The 17412-nt window shown below is 40.4% G+C and overlaps 1 protein-coding gene across 3 annotated transcripts in view; it reads left to right on the top strand.

Annotated features, from left to right (window-relative positions):
- Positions 1 to 17412, top strand: part of ELOVL7 (ELOVL fatty acid elongase 7) — a 48523-nt gene that overhangs the window by 17715 nt on the left and 13396 nt on the right. The window contains exons 1-2 of one of the 3 annotated variants that reach the window (XM_043546511.1): positions 12326 to 12426; positions 16543 to 16733. In XM_043546511.1, coding sequence (XP_043402446.1) covers positions 12363 to 12426; positions 16543 to 16733 — 255 coding nt within the window. In that variant the 5' untranslated portion in view covers positions 12326 to 12362. Of the gene's footprint in view, positions 1 to 12325; positions 12427 to 15516; positions 15647 to 16542; positions 16734 to 17412 lie in introns of those variants that run through there. The other 2 variants (XM_043546512.1, XM_037902855.2) reach the window with 2 other exon arrangements.

Below are 17412 nucleotides of genomic sequence, written 5' to 3'. Positions count from 1 at the left end.
ATGCCAGTGATTCTAATTACACTAATCTTCACTAAGTTTCATCATGCTGATTGAACTATAATAATTGTATTTACGTGGGAACCTCCATCAGAAGATGACCTCCTAACTAAGGTTTGCTTTGCCATTAGTACCTTGTTTAGGACATGTATGTACATTTTTACTTACTGGTTTGAACAACTGTGATCATATTAGCCACAGAGATTTTTTTGTAAAGGTGTTTCACGTTCAAGATACTAATCTATGCTTAACAAGGCAAGCCCAGGGCCTTATTAATATTCTTACAAGAAGAACATAAATACACATAAATCTGAAAAGCAAATAGCTCGTGCTATTGTTGCAACCAATACCACCTTGTGATATATTGAATTTTCAAATCTCTATGTAAAAACTGCAGTTCTGCTGACAAGTAGTAAACAAATACAAAACATAGACTTCAGTAATTTTGAACTGAAAATGGGGTGAAAGTGAAGAACTAGCAACATATACAGAAAGATCAATTTAAAAATTAAAGCATTGGGTGTTTTATTTAAAAAGTCATTATTTTATCCTTTCTTCTAAAGCCCTGTACAGACATTACTCCTATTCCTAGAATTCATTAGTAAGTTCTGATGTAATTAGCCCCTTTTAAGGTGTAGAATAGATCCAATTCTCAATTAATTAAATAGCCTTATTAAAAATAAACTTACATTTTGAGATCAAGATATAAGTTTTCTATCTATGGCATAAGTTGTAAAAGATAACTTAAGTGTGACTCGTATTACAGTAATTATGCACATCATTTACTACTTTCAAAGTCTCTATACGTTTTGGAGAGAATGCTGGTGTAGCAAATACCAATACGTAGATGTAATATTAATACTCAAGATGCTTCTGCGTATAGTTGTATAAGGTGATATGTGGGCCCCGCTGATGGTGTGCCTTTAAATGTATCTCTTTACTTACACATTGGTATGTAAGTGAGCAAATTAGGGAGCAGTCTGAATGTTTAAAGAAGGTGAAGAGAGAATCTGCTGAGATGACTTGTGCTAGAGTTGTCAAGGGTCCCTTATTAGAAGGAACATCCCTTTTATTTTTTTCATCTCTGTACAACAAGATCGGGAGTTGCTGAGTGCTGCAAAAATCTGCAAGATTTGCTCCTGGCAAATGTAGGTGAGAACAGCATGAGCGGCGGGTATCGTAGGCTGGGGGAGGCTGTGCCTCCCCAAACAGCCAGGAGTGGCGCTGCCCACACTCTGCCCCCAGGTCCCCTTCTGTGGCTCCCCCGTGCGGTAGCCCCAGCTTGGGTTGGGGCCGGGGCTGCACCGCCAGTGCTCCTGGCACTGCGGGAGGGGGCCCAAAGGCGTGCTAGCCTGGGGCAGGGGCTGGTGGTGGTGGTGGTGATGGGTGGGCTCTGGGCTCCAGTGGGGAAGTGGGGGGAAGGCAGAAGGGGCAGGGCTGGGTGCTAGCCTCCCCCAGCTGGCATCTCACCTGGAGAATGGCTTATTATTTTTATCAGCGTTGTTAATGCTGCTGTGCTGCTGCTGCTGCTGCTGCTGCTGATAATAATAATAATAATAATAATAATAATAATAATAATAATATGGGGAGGGTGGGGTGAGGGTGCTGAGAATAAGTCTTTTTTTGAAATACAATGTTGGTGACCCTACTTGTGACTTAGTTTGGCGATTACTGATACCAAATGGTGAGGGACACTTTTTAAGCCGTATTACACTCTTAAGAAGTAGGAGATGGAGTTGTCATTGTCATCTCTCTTTTGGACTCTGGAAAGCACAGATGCTCTCTCTCTTTGTTAAGCTGCCAAACTGTCAAGATTAATGTGGCTGGGGCAGAAGTAGGACTGGACAGAATGAATAGCTTTATTTTAGGGTATACCCAAATGTGATCTAGTCTGGGTGAAATGGAAATACAAATTTTGATTACAGTAAAAACTGTTGATGTTCTCTGGATCAGTTTTATGATCATCACATGTTGTAATTCAAGGCCAATTATTGAATGCAGAGAGAAAGTTACAATTTTTTTTTTTTTTTTTTTTTTTTACAGTAGAACCTCAGTTATGAACAAAGTTACAAACTGACCGGTCAACCACACACCTCTTTTAGAACTGAAAGTACACAATCAGGCAGGAACAGAGACACCCCCTCTCCTCCTGAAGCAGCAAGTACAGTATTGTGTTAAATGTAAACTACTAAAAATTAAAGGGAAAAGTTTAAAAAAAAATTTTTTTTTGACAAGGTAAGAAAATACTTTCTGTGCTTGTTTCACTTAAATTAAGATAGCCACAAGCATTTTTCTTCTGCGTAGCAAAGTTTCAAAACTGTATGAAGTCAATGTTCAGTTGTACACTTTCGAAAGAACAACCATGAACTTCCATTCCCGAGGTGTTCATAACGCTGAGGTTCAACTGTATAAGGCACTGTCTACTATCTCAGTACCCTTCATGCTGCATATGCAGGCTGCTGTCGTAGGGCTATTGTGCACATGTATGTTTTCTGCTGCCTGTGATAGTAACACGGAGCACTAATGTTACACAAGCCACATCTTCACTGCTTAAAAAAAAGTTTTGTTACCTTGGGGTAACTAACGTTCCTGAGGTAAAGACTCAGCAGAGACTAGGCACTTTACTTGTAGTAAAACTGAAGTTGAGGTCAACCCCTGGATGGGATAGAGAGCTGGTTACCTTGAATACCTTTTTAAATAGAAAAGACAAGGCATGTTAGTGCCACATAAGGCTCAATAATAAAAAGGTGGTGTCATGCTAGCAACCTTTGTAGTATCAGGCAGCGAGTGCAATTCCTACATAAAAAGCTCTAGAAAAAAGCATTGTGCAGGAGTTGCTCCCTTCCCTCCAGCTAGCCAACTTTAGAGAGCTCTGAAAATACCTTCTGATGGCTTTGGGTGTGCTGCTAAAATGTCACAATTACACTGGACACAGACTAGTTAAAAAACTGAAGAGGCAGTAATCTGAGGTGGTTTTTTCATATATTCATTCAACGTTTAGCAAGTCGTCCACTGGCAGCTTAGAAGTAATATGTACATGCAAACTGATTTTTCTGTGAAGATTTAGTCTTTTTTGAATATAGTGTTAATGTATTTTCTCTGCCTCTTACTGTAGCATCTCTTTGTAGTATCTCCCACCTGTTCCAGCAATTTTAAGTTTACTGTTGGGTAAAACTACTTCAGCTTTGCTTTGAAGTCTATAACACTGAAAAATTTTGCTCGAATCTCATGCTACTTGATGCAACATTCAGATTCCCATTCCTGTTACTCCTGATGATTACTAGGCTTTTCCTGTGCACCCAAATTATCTCACATCTTGTCTTAGCATCACCTTTTGGGAATGGGCATCATACTGGCCTATGCCTTTGATCAGGAGATTCAGGTCAGGTACCTCTTGCCTCTTACTAAAGGTCAGAAGTTGATTTGCCTATTGTTTTTTTTACCACTACTCTCATTGGTTATCTCTAGTGACTGCCTAGCTCCAAAGTCACCTTTTAAATAACCATTACCTTATTTAAAAAATCTAGAGAGAAATCGAAGCTATGCATTATGAAATCTAAGGTCTTCCTAAAAGCCTTGCTAGATTTAAGCAAAAGAATATTTGTATGTTCTTGGAGTGCTCAATCTGTTGCATTGCTGCCAGGTGTTGTCTCTCTCTTTTCCCACCCCCCTGCTCGCTGTTAGAACTCCAGATTTGAGCTTGGATTCTCTTTGGTAGTGAACTTGTCCCTGACTTATTCATAGTTCGTCTTGATGTTGAATCCGCATTGCAATCCAACTTCCATTCAAATCCATTTCTGCCATGTAATTTTAATTCAGACTTGGTTTCATTGCTATCATTATATAAAATTCATTGTGTTTCAGCTCCTCCAATAATAAATGACGGCTAGTAGCCGAGGCAGACAATGATTTCCTTTCCCTCAACCTTGTAATACTACAGAGAAGTCCCTTGAATCTGGGTTAGGTGGTTAGATCTGATAAAATCAAGTTGTGTCTTAGCCCTTTAACCTGCAAGGTGGTTTGCTGACCTTTGTTTGAATTGTTAAGCAAAACACAACTCTGTTTCAGTCCCAATGTTATATTTTGTTAATGCCAATTTTTCATGTGATCGGATATCTTAAACTCAGCCTGTTGCCATTTCTTGACATCTGGGTCAACCCTAGTTGCTCAACCATTTAGCAGTTCACCCACCTGCTGCTGAACAGTTTCTTTCTTTCTTCTGCTCTGGAGCTGAGCCCACCCTCTGGGCAGTTGGCTGCTCTCCAGCTGGACTCTCCTTCCCTTCTGGAGAGTAGATGAATTGTCAGGCTGCTGCCCTCCAAATAGCTAAGCAGCTGCTCTAGAGTCACATCCCTGCCTGTTTGCTAGGCTAGAAACAAAGTGGACTTTGAAGGAGAAGAGCCCCTGCTTCAGTCTCTCCCACAGGGATCCCAGCAGCTGATTCTAACTGTTTTAAATTATGGAACAGAGGGAAGGACAGAGTTCAGTCCAGCATTGTGGGAGGGCCAAGGCCAGGAAAGAGACACTTTTTGCTATTGGAATGGACTGAGGAGGGTGGGAAAGAAATGTTTTCATCCACTGCAGGTTCATTGTGTAGGTCAGAGGCTATATATTAAAAGCACTCCGAGGTTGATGTTTCCAGGTTAAAACCAAAAACCAAAAAAAACCCCCTTGCTCTTGGCTGCAATGTTTAGCAGGCATATAAAAGACCATTTAAATCTAGACACACTATTTCACTAGCTCCCAACACATAACTAAAACAGTGTTGACAAGATGAATATAAATCATGTGTGCATTTACAATGCAATTGTTGGAATGAGAAGTGTTTGCATTAGTGCAAAAACAATACCATATAAATGGCAACCACTTTGGCAGCAGTAGCTGTTTCCCAAGTGCTATGGCTTTTTAAGTTTCTATTTAAAGTAATTGAAATCTTTGTTAATTTACTAAAATGTTAGATGAATTAATGACTGTCCGTAAATCTGTGTTGCAATAAGGTTTCTGTTTCCATTGTGTCAGCCTGTGGATATGCGATGAATTCAGTGTATATATGGGTGAGTGACTGACTTTTTTTAAAGGCATTGCTAAATTTAAATGGAACATGATTTTGAGCAACATAATTTTTTGTTTAAAACCTGTTCATTGGGTACCAAAAAAGATAGCATTTGGTTTAATAGAAGCACAAATAGTTATCTGGCATATTACTAACGCAGGTATCCTTCACTTGCCTATTAATACAGTGCTCATATAAAATGGAAATGGATGAGTATTCAGTTAAGCTTTTAATAGTTTTAAGTAATGTAAATAGTATAAAGGGTAGGAGGGAGAAAGAGAGTGAACAAACACACACCACGAGAACACACTCACTTGTGTTGTACGAGTCTTTAAGAATTTTGTAGTGGGCTCAGTGCTTCAGAAGAGGTAGGGTTTGTGTTGGGTGTTGCTGTACCCAGCAAAACTACAGACAAGACAGCAGGGATGTTCACATTTTGTAATGTGTCTCTGGTAGGAAAATTCTGTTCCCTTGCCTGGGTAGCCAGTGCCAAAGAGGAAGAAACCATTGTTCTTCCTCCTTTGTGGGGAGTAGGAAGAAGATGGCTTTTACCACTTTCATGTCCCTATCCTTCTCATAATGGTCACCTTTATAATAATCTAGAATGCTTTGTAAAACATCATACTTCTTAAAAGATTAAGAGAACAGAGCATACTGATCTGAAAATATATGCACTTTGCGAGTGTGTTGATGGACGAATAGGTGAGATGAGTGTATAGATGTATGTGCATGTATTACAGTTGTGAATGAATTCAGCAGTTGGGGCTTGGTGAGACCAGCTACAATTATGGAGGATGTACATTTTGTAGTTTGCTGAGGGCAGCAGATGCTTATGCCTGACCTGTAACGTAATAAGGGGAATCTTCACTTGGTTCTATCCCCTACTGTATATCGCATTTTTTGTTTTTTTGGTTAGGGCTTTGTACTATTTTGTCCATATAAGCAAACCATATTTACATAAGTGAAGCAATATGCTTAGAGTCACAGTTCACTACAGAAAGAAAAGCAGTACTTGTGGCACCTTAAAGACTAACACATTTATTTGAGCATAAGCTTTCGTGAGCTACAGCTCTCTTCGTCGGATGCATGATACAGACTAACACGGCTGCTACTCTGAAACCAGTTCAGTATAGGTGTTCATATAAATATTAAGAGCCTAATAGAGATCAATGGTGGTGGTAGAATTTACCTAATAATTGATTCATCTACACATGCATACAAAAGCAAAACAGTGACATTTGGTGGTGTTCAGTGAGATCTGTCTTGAGTTTAAAAGATTTACATGCTCTGAACTATCTCTGCAGTTCTCCATATACAAGTTATTTGCCCAGGAGACTAAATTGACATCAGAGTTCAGTTCAGCACTACAATAGAAAGCTACTTGTGTGAACTCAGCAGTATGATGAACAGACTTTCCTAGGGATTTGAGAGACAATCCTCTGTTGTAGCCTGTCTTTTTTGTTTTGCTTTTTTGGGTGAGCAGTGGGGAGTCAGTCTAACGATAATTATGATGTTCATTGGCTCAGTACAGTACTTGGTTTACAGCAATGCACAACTGTTACCATGGTGACTATTTTTGTTGGTTTATCTAGAAATGAGAAGGAAAAATATCTTCACTGTGTCTTCTTTAAAGTGATCTACAATATGAGACTGATAATCTCTGCCAGTGACAACAGTCTTGTTGGGTCAGCATTCATGTTACAGATGCATCCCAGAATAAGCTTGCAGGATCTTTCAGGTGCAAGAAATATCTAATGTATAATGTCTTAGAGCATGTCCGCATAGTGAAAGCTGTGCACAGCTAGCCTGCTCGAGCTGGCTTGAATCTAGCGCGGGTTACAATAACAGTGAAGACCGCACAATGCAGGCTTCAGTGCAGGTCATACAACCCTGGCATGGATTCTGGGTGCATAGTCAACTGTCTAGCCCACTCTGAAGTCCACGCTGTGCTGTCTTTGCTTGCTATCGTTACCTGTGCTACCTGGATTCAAGCTAGCTTGGGTAGGCTAGCCCATGCGCAGCTTCTACTGCATAGACGTACCCTTTCAGATAGCCGCTATGAATAAATAAAGCCCTTACATAATTAAATATCACTACATTTATTTTTAGACATTTTAATTAAATGTTACTTATGTAGCACTTGAAATAAACATGGCACTTAAAAAAGCTAGATTAAAATAATCCCTGTACCAAAGATGACCCTAACGAACATGGACAAGAAAAAGATAAGATGTGATATTGGTCAGTGATTCTGGAAAGGGTAGATTATGAAGAGATTTGGGGAGGAGGAGAAGGCAGAGGGGGTATTTCTGGGCTTCTGAGGAAAAATTTGTAATGGGAGAATTCTTGGTAGACAAGAAATTTGAGGTAGTTTCAGGCATAGGAAGCAATGTGACAGAAGATACAAAGCTGGAAGTGCAAAGAAGAGTAAGCAAAAAGTAAGAGTTGAGTTAAGAAGAAGGTATGTTGTAAGGTCTCTGGGGGAAGGGATATGTCAGTTCTGCTTCTGTGATGAAGAACCTAGCATGCTTCCAGGTGCTCAAAACTCAATATAGGATATGAGGGAGTGGAGGAAAATTAAAGCGGAGATATAGACGGAAGTGAAATTTTGTGGGACATTGAAGGAGGGGGCAGAGGTACGAGAAGAAACCAGTAAAGAGTGATTTGAGACCGGGTCAGAGCGATGTCAGAGAAGTTACTTCCAGAAGTGGCACTTGGCATAGTCTGGAGAAATTTAATAAATTTTCTCTTCATATTTCAATTATTTTCTGAAAGCAAGGTGCATTCTCATTGGTTGATATAACCGTTAAAACATGTTGATTTACAGCTAAATCGAGCCTTTATATAAGATTGGTACATCTTTTTGCTAAGTACTATAACTATTACATAATTGCTTAAATGCATACTTATTATTTTCAGATTTTTAACTGTGCATTATTATGTTAGAAAATGATGAATGAATATTGCTTATTTACTAATTTTTGTTTGCTCATGATTTGTGTCAAGCTGTATTAGGATGGTAACTATAATTTATTTAAACACACAAACAGCATATAAACTTTATTTTTAGTAAACCAAATCCTCTCCCTCCTCATTTTTACTCATAGACTAGAAGAGAGAGACAAGTTTTGCTACTTTTTCAACTTCCAATTAGTTTCTCTACTTAGAATGAATTAGTCCAAATGAAGAAAATCATCTTTCTCTGCCTTCAGAAGAGGTTACTTCTGTCACAAGCTGGTTTAACCATCTAACAAACTCTGGTTCCAGGTGCTTAGCTAGGGATTTCCATCAGTTCAGGGGTGTGACTTTCTTTAAAACCTCATCAGCAAACGTGTACTGCTTGAATGGTTTGCCTCCAGTCCTGAAATGTATTATGATTGATGCGTGATTATTAGATTTCCATGTCATAGCAGCATCTTCTGTAACAATGAGGCATCTATCCTGGTACTTTGGGTTGAGACTTGGCAAGAAAATGAGGTGGAGTATGTGCTTGATCCATCTGCTGCTTAACTGCCTGCAGTATAATGTTGTTGTTGGGTAACTCTTGAATGGCTCTGGCAATTCTTTTGAAATTTCAGGAGCAACAGCAGTACAGCAGGAATCTTTCTGCAGTTTGCAAAGGCTATGGAAATAGGTTTCAGTATATTCATTGTATCTTCTATATTTCTCTTTACTCCAGTGTTGACTACTTTGGCTGTGATAATTCCATCTGTTTTGTCATGATTTTTTTCACAGCTTGTTATTGTGACAGATTTTCATTACCAATCTGCCTGGGGCCACAGTCTATCAGGCTGGGGCCACAGGATCTTTTTGGGGAGGAGATGACGAGGCACACCAAGTGTCTAAATTTTAAAGCTTTATTAATTAATGTAACAGCAGAGTGTGTTGGGAACACTCCCACATCACTCAGAGGAAGAAAGAAAGCATTAATGCCCCAAGCCCTAACCCACTTTCATACTCTCACACACAAGACCCAGACTGGCCAAGTCTGAGTGTAACGCCAGAAGAAGAGGTTGGGGGGGGAAGGTGGACGGGAGTACTGTCCTGGGCCCAGGCCATCTAAGGATCTGCTGTGCTCTCCAAATTGCTCCAGCTCTCAGGAGGGTTTTAAGTTCTGGCTCTTCGGGGGGGCGGGGGCGTTGGCATTCCATTCGGGGACCTCTGCTCCTGGTGCCCTCTGTGCCAGTCCAAGCCGGCTGTCCGTGGGTTCTTTAGCTTCCCAAAACACCTCGGCTTCCGGGACTCAAGGCTCAGCTCCATCTCGCTAGTGTTTTCCATCTCTGCAGTCTTAGACTTTGTTGTCTTCTGTGCTGACCTTGCTGTCTTGCAGATTTGTGCAGTTGGAATCTTCTTTCTCACGGCTGCTCGGGCACCTGCAAGCCCCCGTCTTTCTCGGCCGTCAGCTAAGTCTCGGCTGTCAACAATGTCCTTGGGCGGGGGCCAGCATCTTTATCTTCGCACTGAGCTAGCGCTCCAGGGTTGAGTTAACTCATTCTCTGCTCTGTTCTTCCTCCTCCTCCTCCCCTGGCTTCTTGTATTCTGCAAAGGAACCTTCCACTGTCCACTCACGCTCCTTTGACCCTCCCCAAAATGCTTTGTGATGCTTGCAACAGTGTTAGCCACATACAGTGCCGATCTGCCTTCCCTGGAGAACCCCTGAGATTGTGACATTGTCAGAATAGACCAGAGCTTAAGTAGCTCAAAACAGTCAGCCACTGAATTCCATCATATGTCTTGGGCAGAGAATTAGTTTGCATCCTCCTGTTCTTTCCAGTGAAACTGAAGCCAAGTGGTTGTTACCAGAAGTATTTAGCAATTTCAACATTTTTCTTTCTTCCTGGAGTTGTACTGAAGAGGTCTTTGGCTAAAAGATGCATCAAATGAGCATTGCGCCCATATGTTGTAAGTTTCAGGTTTCCCTTTACCTCATTCTAGATGTCTTCTCATCTTTGCTACATTTGCAGCATTGTCTGTGACAAAGCTACACTGGAATTTTTGTTTAGTTATAGCTTTTACTGCTGCTACTTTTAAGTATTCTGTATGGGCATCTCCAGATGTCTCAATTGTTTCTGTAAGATAGACAACCCCATCTTCTGCTGTTACACAGTGATCCAATAATAAGTGCTTCTGTTTGTTGCTCCACCCATCAAGACTCCTATTAATGAATTTCCTATCATAGTTTTTTTTTTTGTACACCGTACAATTTCCTTATCAGATATTGTATCCAGCAACCTTCCAGCAATGTTTGCTCCACAGGGTGGAGTGTAATCTGGTTGTAATGAGTGACCAATGTCAGTGAAATGTTTGTTCTGAAGAAGATGAAAGGGAGAGTTTATTGCAATCTTTTCATCTATGGAGTCTTGCTGGAATTTGCTGATCCTGATAACGAACTCATCCATGGTTTTACTGGATGATGAAGAAAGTCTTATTCCTATTATTATTTCATTGTTCAGGTAATTTACTATTCTAGGCACCGACTCTGGATGATCTGGGACTGTAGCATCCATGGAAAACAATATTGCCACAGCTGTTTGGCAGGCCCCGCCGATCAGCTGGCAAGAGGTGCGGGGGAGGGGTTGGAGTGAGGGCAGGGTCTTGGGGGAAGAGGTAGAGTGGGGGCGAGGCCTCTGCTGAAGCATTGGTGGAGCACCCACACAGAAAAATGAGTCAGTGCTTGTGATCTGAGGTATGTTGAGTTGCAGCACTGTTCATAATTTGAGAACTCTGCCAATCAGAGCTCCTGTAGGAAGAAGCTAGAAAATAGAAGTATGAGACCACCTGGGTGTAGGGTGACCAGCCCTCCTTAATTGGGTGGGACATTTCAAGTCCTGGTCCCAGGCTGAATGACTACAGGACAGCATTTGTCTTGGATTCCCTTTGGCACCACTCTGCGCCTGCCTGTGGCTTAGGGGTGGCAGCAATCTCTTCCCAGTCAGGGGGTTGAGGTGGGCCTTAGCACCCCTAGCCAGGAGGTGCCACCCCCTGCTGCTGCTCCTCCTCCTCCTTCGCCCAGGGGGAAGAGGAAGAGCAGGAGTGAGATCACAACTTGGGTCAGGGCTCCTGCATGTGTCCTGTTCTTCCATTTTGAAAAGGTGGTCATCCTACGCAGGTGGGCTCAGTAGATGATCCTGATGAGATAACTGATGGTGTCTTCTGGAAGCAGGGGCCTGGTTCCAACAACTGTGATGAATTTGCCAGTCTGTTGCACCCAGTACACAGCCCCTAGGTCCCCCACAAGATCAAGTCCTTAATACAATATATGATCTATAGTATCATATTTAGAAAACTTGACCTCTGAAGTTAGATGTTTTTCTCCTGATTATTTCTTTATATAGATAAGCAGCCTATAATTCAGTGTTTTGTTAGAGGCGTATGGATTCAGCATATTTATTTTTATTTAAATATTTTAAGAGCTTATTATAAATTTAGGTCTTCACATATTTTGTAGTAAATTCAGATTTCTTTTTAAACAGGTTAATTTTTTTAAAGGAAATACTCTTTATAATTTAAATAACAGAATAAAAAAACTCCAGTTTTAAATAAAATCAGATGTCTTTTTCTCTACCCTGGTTAGGCAGTGTGCAAATACTCATCCATTCTCCAGCTCTGTAGAAATCTATCTATAGTCTCACATTATTAATTAATATAGTTTGTGTGTGTGAATCATCCTCCTGCCTCATTCTGACTGGGTAAGTAGCATGTTTTAATGGTGCTAATCCCAGGAGAGAATCTTGCAGTAAAAACAGTGATTAAATCTGCATTGGCAGACTGTAATTTACATACTAGTTATAAATGCACATGTAAATGAAGTGTGGGGAGGGACGAGCTCCTCTCCTGCCATGTCTTCCATATATTTGCCAGCTGGAAAATGAAGATGAGTAATTTTGCAACTCTGCTCTTGTAGCATCACTGTGTTGGATTTTAAAATGAAGAATGATAAGCGTGAGTAAGATCACCTGCTTCTTATTATTCTCTTACCTGTAATGATTAACCACCACATGGCTTCTTCAGCTGTAGAGCCTTGTGGTATTATAACACTTCAGTATACAGGATTAACTAATAATATGGTTGTACTAGCTGAATAGGTTACAAGTTGCATCAAGCAGAGTAAATGCAGTTAGCTAATTAATGCTCACTAGTCTAATTAATCAGTGTACTGCTGACCTTCCCTGTTACATTCTTTTTCAGGGCTGCCTTTGAAAATCTTCCACCAAGAATACTTGATCTTTTCAGCATAGATTTAAAAAAAAAGTTTTTTTGTTTTTGTTTTTGTTTGCAGGAGAAGTCATAATATCCACTTATCCCAACGAAAATGGCCTTTAGCAATTTGACATCAAAAGCTGCACTGCTTTATGATGAATGGATTAAAGGTGCTGGTGAGTCATTAAATCCTAATGTCCGCTAATGTTAAGGCTTTTCAACAGATGTGGAGTTGTGTTAAGCATAATTTTGTATTGCTAACTTAAAATAGCATTGTTTTCCTCTAATTACACCTAAGTTGTCAAGCTAAATGTTCACATGTCTAACTGTAAAGAAAAGTAGTATAATGTCATGCAGACTTTAGAGGTGTAACTTTTGCAATTACAAAAGTTGATTTGTTAAGGATTTAAAACTTCAGGCACTATGGCATGGTCTACCCGGGGGCGGGGGGTGGCGATCGATCTAAGTTATGCAACTTCAGCTACGTAAATAACATAGCTGAAGTCGACGTACTTAGATCTACTTACCGTAGTGTCTTCACTGTGGTAGGTCGACTGCTGACGCTCCCCTGTCGACTCCGTCTACGCTTCTCGCTTTGGTGGAGTACCGGAGTTGACAGGAGCGCACTCAGCGGTCGATTTATCGCATCTTCACTATACATGATAAATCGACCCCCACTGGATTGATCGCTCCGGAGGTAAGTGCAAACGTGCCCTATATGTACAGAATGGCTCTCCTAAAAAGATCTCTACTATCAGCAGAATTGCACTTTACATTTTGAAATTCTACTGGGACAGTCTAAAACTTTAATTTTATTTAATTATAAATGGAGTTACATTTTCTTAGTTAACTGAATTAAAGTATTCTGTTACAAAGTGATGTATTTTGCTCTTCCTGGTACTAAAGTAGCAGGTGAAAGAAAATGTAAACCTTGATAATTTATCGTTGTATGTTGCAAACTCCTGTAAGTGATTCACTGCATCAAGTTCCTGTTTTGAAAGGGAGTATTCATACTCTCAAAGTTCAGGAAATAAGTATATAAATCATTCTGTGGTTTACTGTGAATGTTTTATAGTACTGTATATCTGCTTAGTTCCTATTCTGAACTTGTACGTGTTGAATATCCTGACTTTTTTCATAATTCTGTAGCTATGGAACTAGATGCAGGCAATGGAAAATACCACGGCTGTAGAGCATATGTTGTCTTGAGCTGGACAAATATGGTGAAATCTGAACAGAAATTCACTGTAAATATGAATGGCTGAAAGATGCTGTACATCTGAGACTGGGATGAATGAGTTCAGATTAGTACCATAGCTTTTTTACCATCATCAGTGGGAATTGGGCACAGCTGGTGCCAGGGGGCTAGTTGAAAGTGAATGGAGATGCTAGCCCAGAGGATAACTGATGGACCAGAGAAGGAGGATGAATCTCCAGAAGTAGATGATCAGGATGAGAACAAGGAGTTGATAAGGACAATGTAGGCAGAGCAACTGGAAGACTACAGACCTGGAGTGGGAGAAAATTTATTTGGAGCCAGGGGTGTCACAGAGTGAGTTCTGCTTCAGCCTAAAAATACACCATGAAGTGAAGATGCAGATACCGCACCAAGAGAACCTAATAACCTGGTAAACTAACATGGAATCCTAATAACATGGAACTAACACTCTGACTTCTGCAGTGTTAAGATGGCAGCCTTACGTAGGATTTTGGGTGGGTTAGTGGAGATTTCTAATTCTCTTTTGAGCAGTAAGGTTTTAAGAGTGTATCTGGTTTGTCAGGTTCTGATTGTGTGTACTGAAATTTAAAACTGCTTTGTTAGGAAACAAGACAAATAAAATACTTGAATTAAAACTTGAGCCCTTTAACAAGTGGTTGTGTGGACTCCCGAAGGAGATGACCATGATCGGGTCTCCCTGCTAATGTTGTTGTATGCTGCTTGTGTTAGGGTTTTGTTCTGCTGCCCGTCACTGGAATAGGGGTACACTAAGGAGTTAATTGATCTCCCTCCGGGATCAATTATTGGGAAGGAGCTGGTGGAGTGGGCGAAAGGGAGTGGCTTGTTGTGAGGGTGTGGTGATCCCCTTACAGTTCTGATTACTTATCTAGTGTTTGTTTGTTTATAGTGCCTAGAGCACTTGACTAATGCTTTGTAAATGTGAACAAATAAATTAGAGAATTGAGCAGTTCTTTTAAAACATTGCAACAGTAAGTTGAAGGTCTGGATTCGTGACTTCACTCCAGTAATATGGCAGCAAGCCACAAAAGCAGCAGAATACTAATTCAAAAGCCATGTTGGTATTTTTCAAAAACCTAACACCCCGCCCGCCCCAAAGGTAATTGGTAAAAGCAGGGGTCCAGAACAACTAACCAGGTGACTACGCTTCCCAGTGAGGAAGAAATAGTCAAACCTTCCAGATCCCCATGATGATGTCACTGTCAAAAGCTTGAATGTAGCTCCAACCAGTGTCAACTGTTAATGAGGGAAATGGGGCTTGTATGGAGCAACTCTAGACACAGCACTTAACATCCTTGTAAGCTACCTGGGGAGGGAATCACAGCATTTTCTCCATATGGATAATTTTAATGTGAGTTCTCCCTGTTTACCGTGCAGACTCAACTCTGGACTCACCAATCCCTGCACAAAACCAGATATTTCTGAGAGAAGGGTGGGGACAACTTCCAGGAATTGCAAGATTTAACAGGCACTATGTTATGGCTCTCCAAGTGGTAGGGAGTGGGTCAAATCATCTGCTTAAAACTTCCAGATTTAAAGCCATTCTCCAAACTAGTAACCCAAGTATGATTAAACACAAGAAGGGACAAGGTTCTTAAAAATAGGGGCATTTCCCAATTTACAATTTGAAGTTCTTTAAGAATGTTCACATTTTCCCAAAAGAGTTTAATTTCACTCATATGCAGCCTGGATCAGTTGCTTGCAAGACCTCTTCCTCTTTTTGCTTTTGAACTACATTGTCTTGTGACAATACATACTTTCCATGGGGTGGAGATTGAGGTGAGTGGTGGGTGTCAGACCCAGTCTAGCACACAAGTCTGAGTGGATGATGGAGGAGAGTGATGATGTGAGACACACTTTTATCAGCATGGAAACCCTGCTTCTAAAGTGGTGTTGTTTTTTTTTTTTTTTTGTCAAAACTTGGGCTCCAATTGACAGCATCCAATAACTGGAGTTTTCATCCCAAAGACAACCAGCAAACAACCTTGAAAGTCACTCCATAGCCAGATTATTTGGAAGCCCTGCTGATCCCCACTAACCAAAACCTTTGCTGGGAAGACTGTCGCACCAAGAGAGGGCATCGAAAATGTCTTAGAAGGAACGCTACAAATGTCATATGTGCAGAGGACATAACTCTCTGTGCCAGATGAGTTTAAGGGGTAACTTCAAGTGAAACAAACTCCATAGACCAAGGGCGGGGGGAGGGTGAACTCTGCTTACCATCTATGGATGAATAAATCTGCAAAGTATACCTGTTTATAGATTTATGTTGGTTTTTATTTTGGCAAGGGAGGAGTATGTGAAGGATGACTCTATCTGGGCAAATAGCTTTAGAATTCCATATGAGTCTGTTGGGCAAGGGTTGCTTAGCCAGCATGGCCAGAATTTTCTTCAAGGTTTGGACTGAGAATTGCCTGACAGTGCATATGAGATTGGAAGTGGGGAATTAGGCAATATCCTTTAACGACTGTCTGTACTAATGTGTGGGACAGAACAGTCAATTGTACCTGAGAGGATGATGTGGTGCGCAGTAGAGGTGAGCACGTGTGTAAACTTTAAGTGTAAGATTTTTGTGCCTGGTTAATGGTGCAATTTATAGTATTAGTGTAGCTGAGTATATATTAATGTTTTTCTCTACATTGCCAATAAAATGTCCTTTTAAATTTGAGTTGAATGTGAAGACTTAAACTGAGAATAAATCACTGCTAGGTGATGAATGGAAAGAAATTGACCTCTGGTCTCCAGAGATTGTGGTCAAGGGCAGCAGCGGCTTTAATTGCGTACCTTAAGTGGTATTCCAAAAAATCTGGCAAGGACCAATGTTGGTTTACGAAGAGGCTAAGAACCCTGGAGACACTAAATCTTGTTAAAGCAAGTTATAAGAACCTGAAGCTAATAAGTGATTCTAAAACCTGAGCAGTGAAAGCAGAAACAATTTAAGAAAATAATTTAATCAAATTTAATCAGGAATTTAAGAAAAGAATATCCTTGTTAAGTTAATGTAGATGTAAAAAGCATTATGAAATACCTGTGACGACTTTTCCCCTTCTTCTAGATCCAAGAGTGGAAGGCTTCCTACTCATGTCTTCACCTGTGCCACAGACTATTATCATTGGAGCCTATATTTATTTTGTCACTTCTTTGGGACCAAAACTCATGGAAAACAGAAAACCTTTTGAACTCAGGCAAATAATGGCATTTTACAATTTTGGTGTAGTAGCCCTTTCAGTGTATATGACTTATGAAGTAAGTATTTTTCTATAAATGCTTGTTTAACTTCAGCTAGCTCAGCTACTATTATGTAATTTTTTGGATACGGTAATTGCGACATTTAGCATAATAGATTAGAGAGAACCTCCTCAAGAAAAATCATTTGACATTTTTCTTAGGACATATTACAGATATAGTTAGACACAAAAAAGAAATTTAACAATGACTGTAAATGAAAGTTGAACACAGTCAAGAGGGTGATTGTATATTTTAGATTAGAAAGACCATAATAGAACACTTTAAAACAGTGGTTCTTAAACTTTTGTCCTGGTGACCCCTTTTACATAGAAAGCCTCTAAGTACGACCCCCCCCCCTTATAAATTAAAAACACTTTTTAATATATTTAACACCAATATAAATGCTGGAGGCAAAGCAGGGTTTGGAGTGGAGGCTGACATCTCACGACCCCCCATGTCATAACCTTGTGACTCCCTGAGGGGTCCCAACCCCCAGTTTGAGAACCCCTGCTTTAAAGTCTGGAAAGTATTTAGATGGTTAGTTTTTGAACTTCTTTGGGTGAGGAAGGTTGAACTAGACTGGCAGGTTGCATGCTTTGTTTATAGTCTTTTACTTTTTTGGCTGCCACATGATAGAATATGTTGACATCTTTCACACTGCACAGGGAATATTTACGTGCAAGATCCTCTTCAGTTA

Source organism: Chelonia mydas, chromosome 5 (genome assembly GCF_015237465.2).
Source record: "Chelonia mydas isolate rCheMyd1 chromosome 5, rCheMyd1.pri.v2, whole genome shotgun sequence".
NCBI lineage: Eukaryota > Metazoa > Chordata > Testudines > Cheloniidae > Chelonia > Chelonia mydas.
This window is presented reverse-complemented; position numbering and strand designations above follow the sequence as displayed.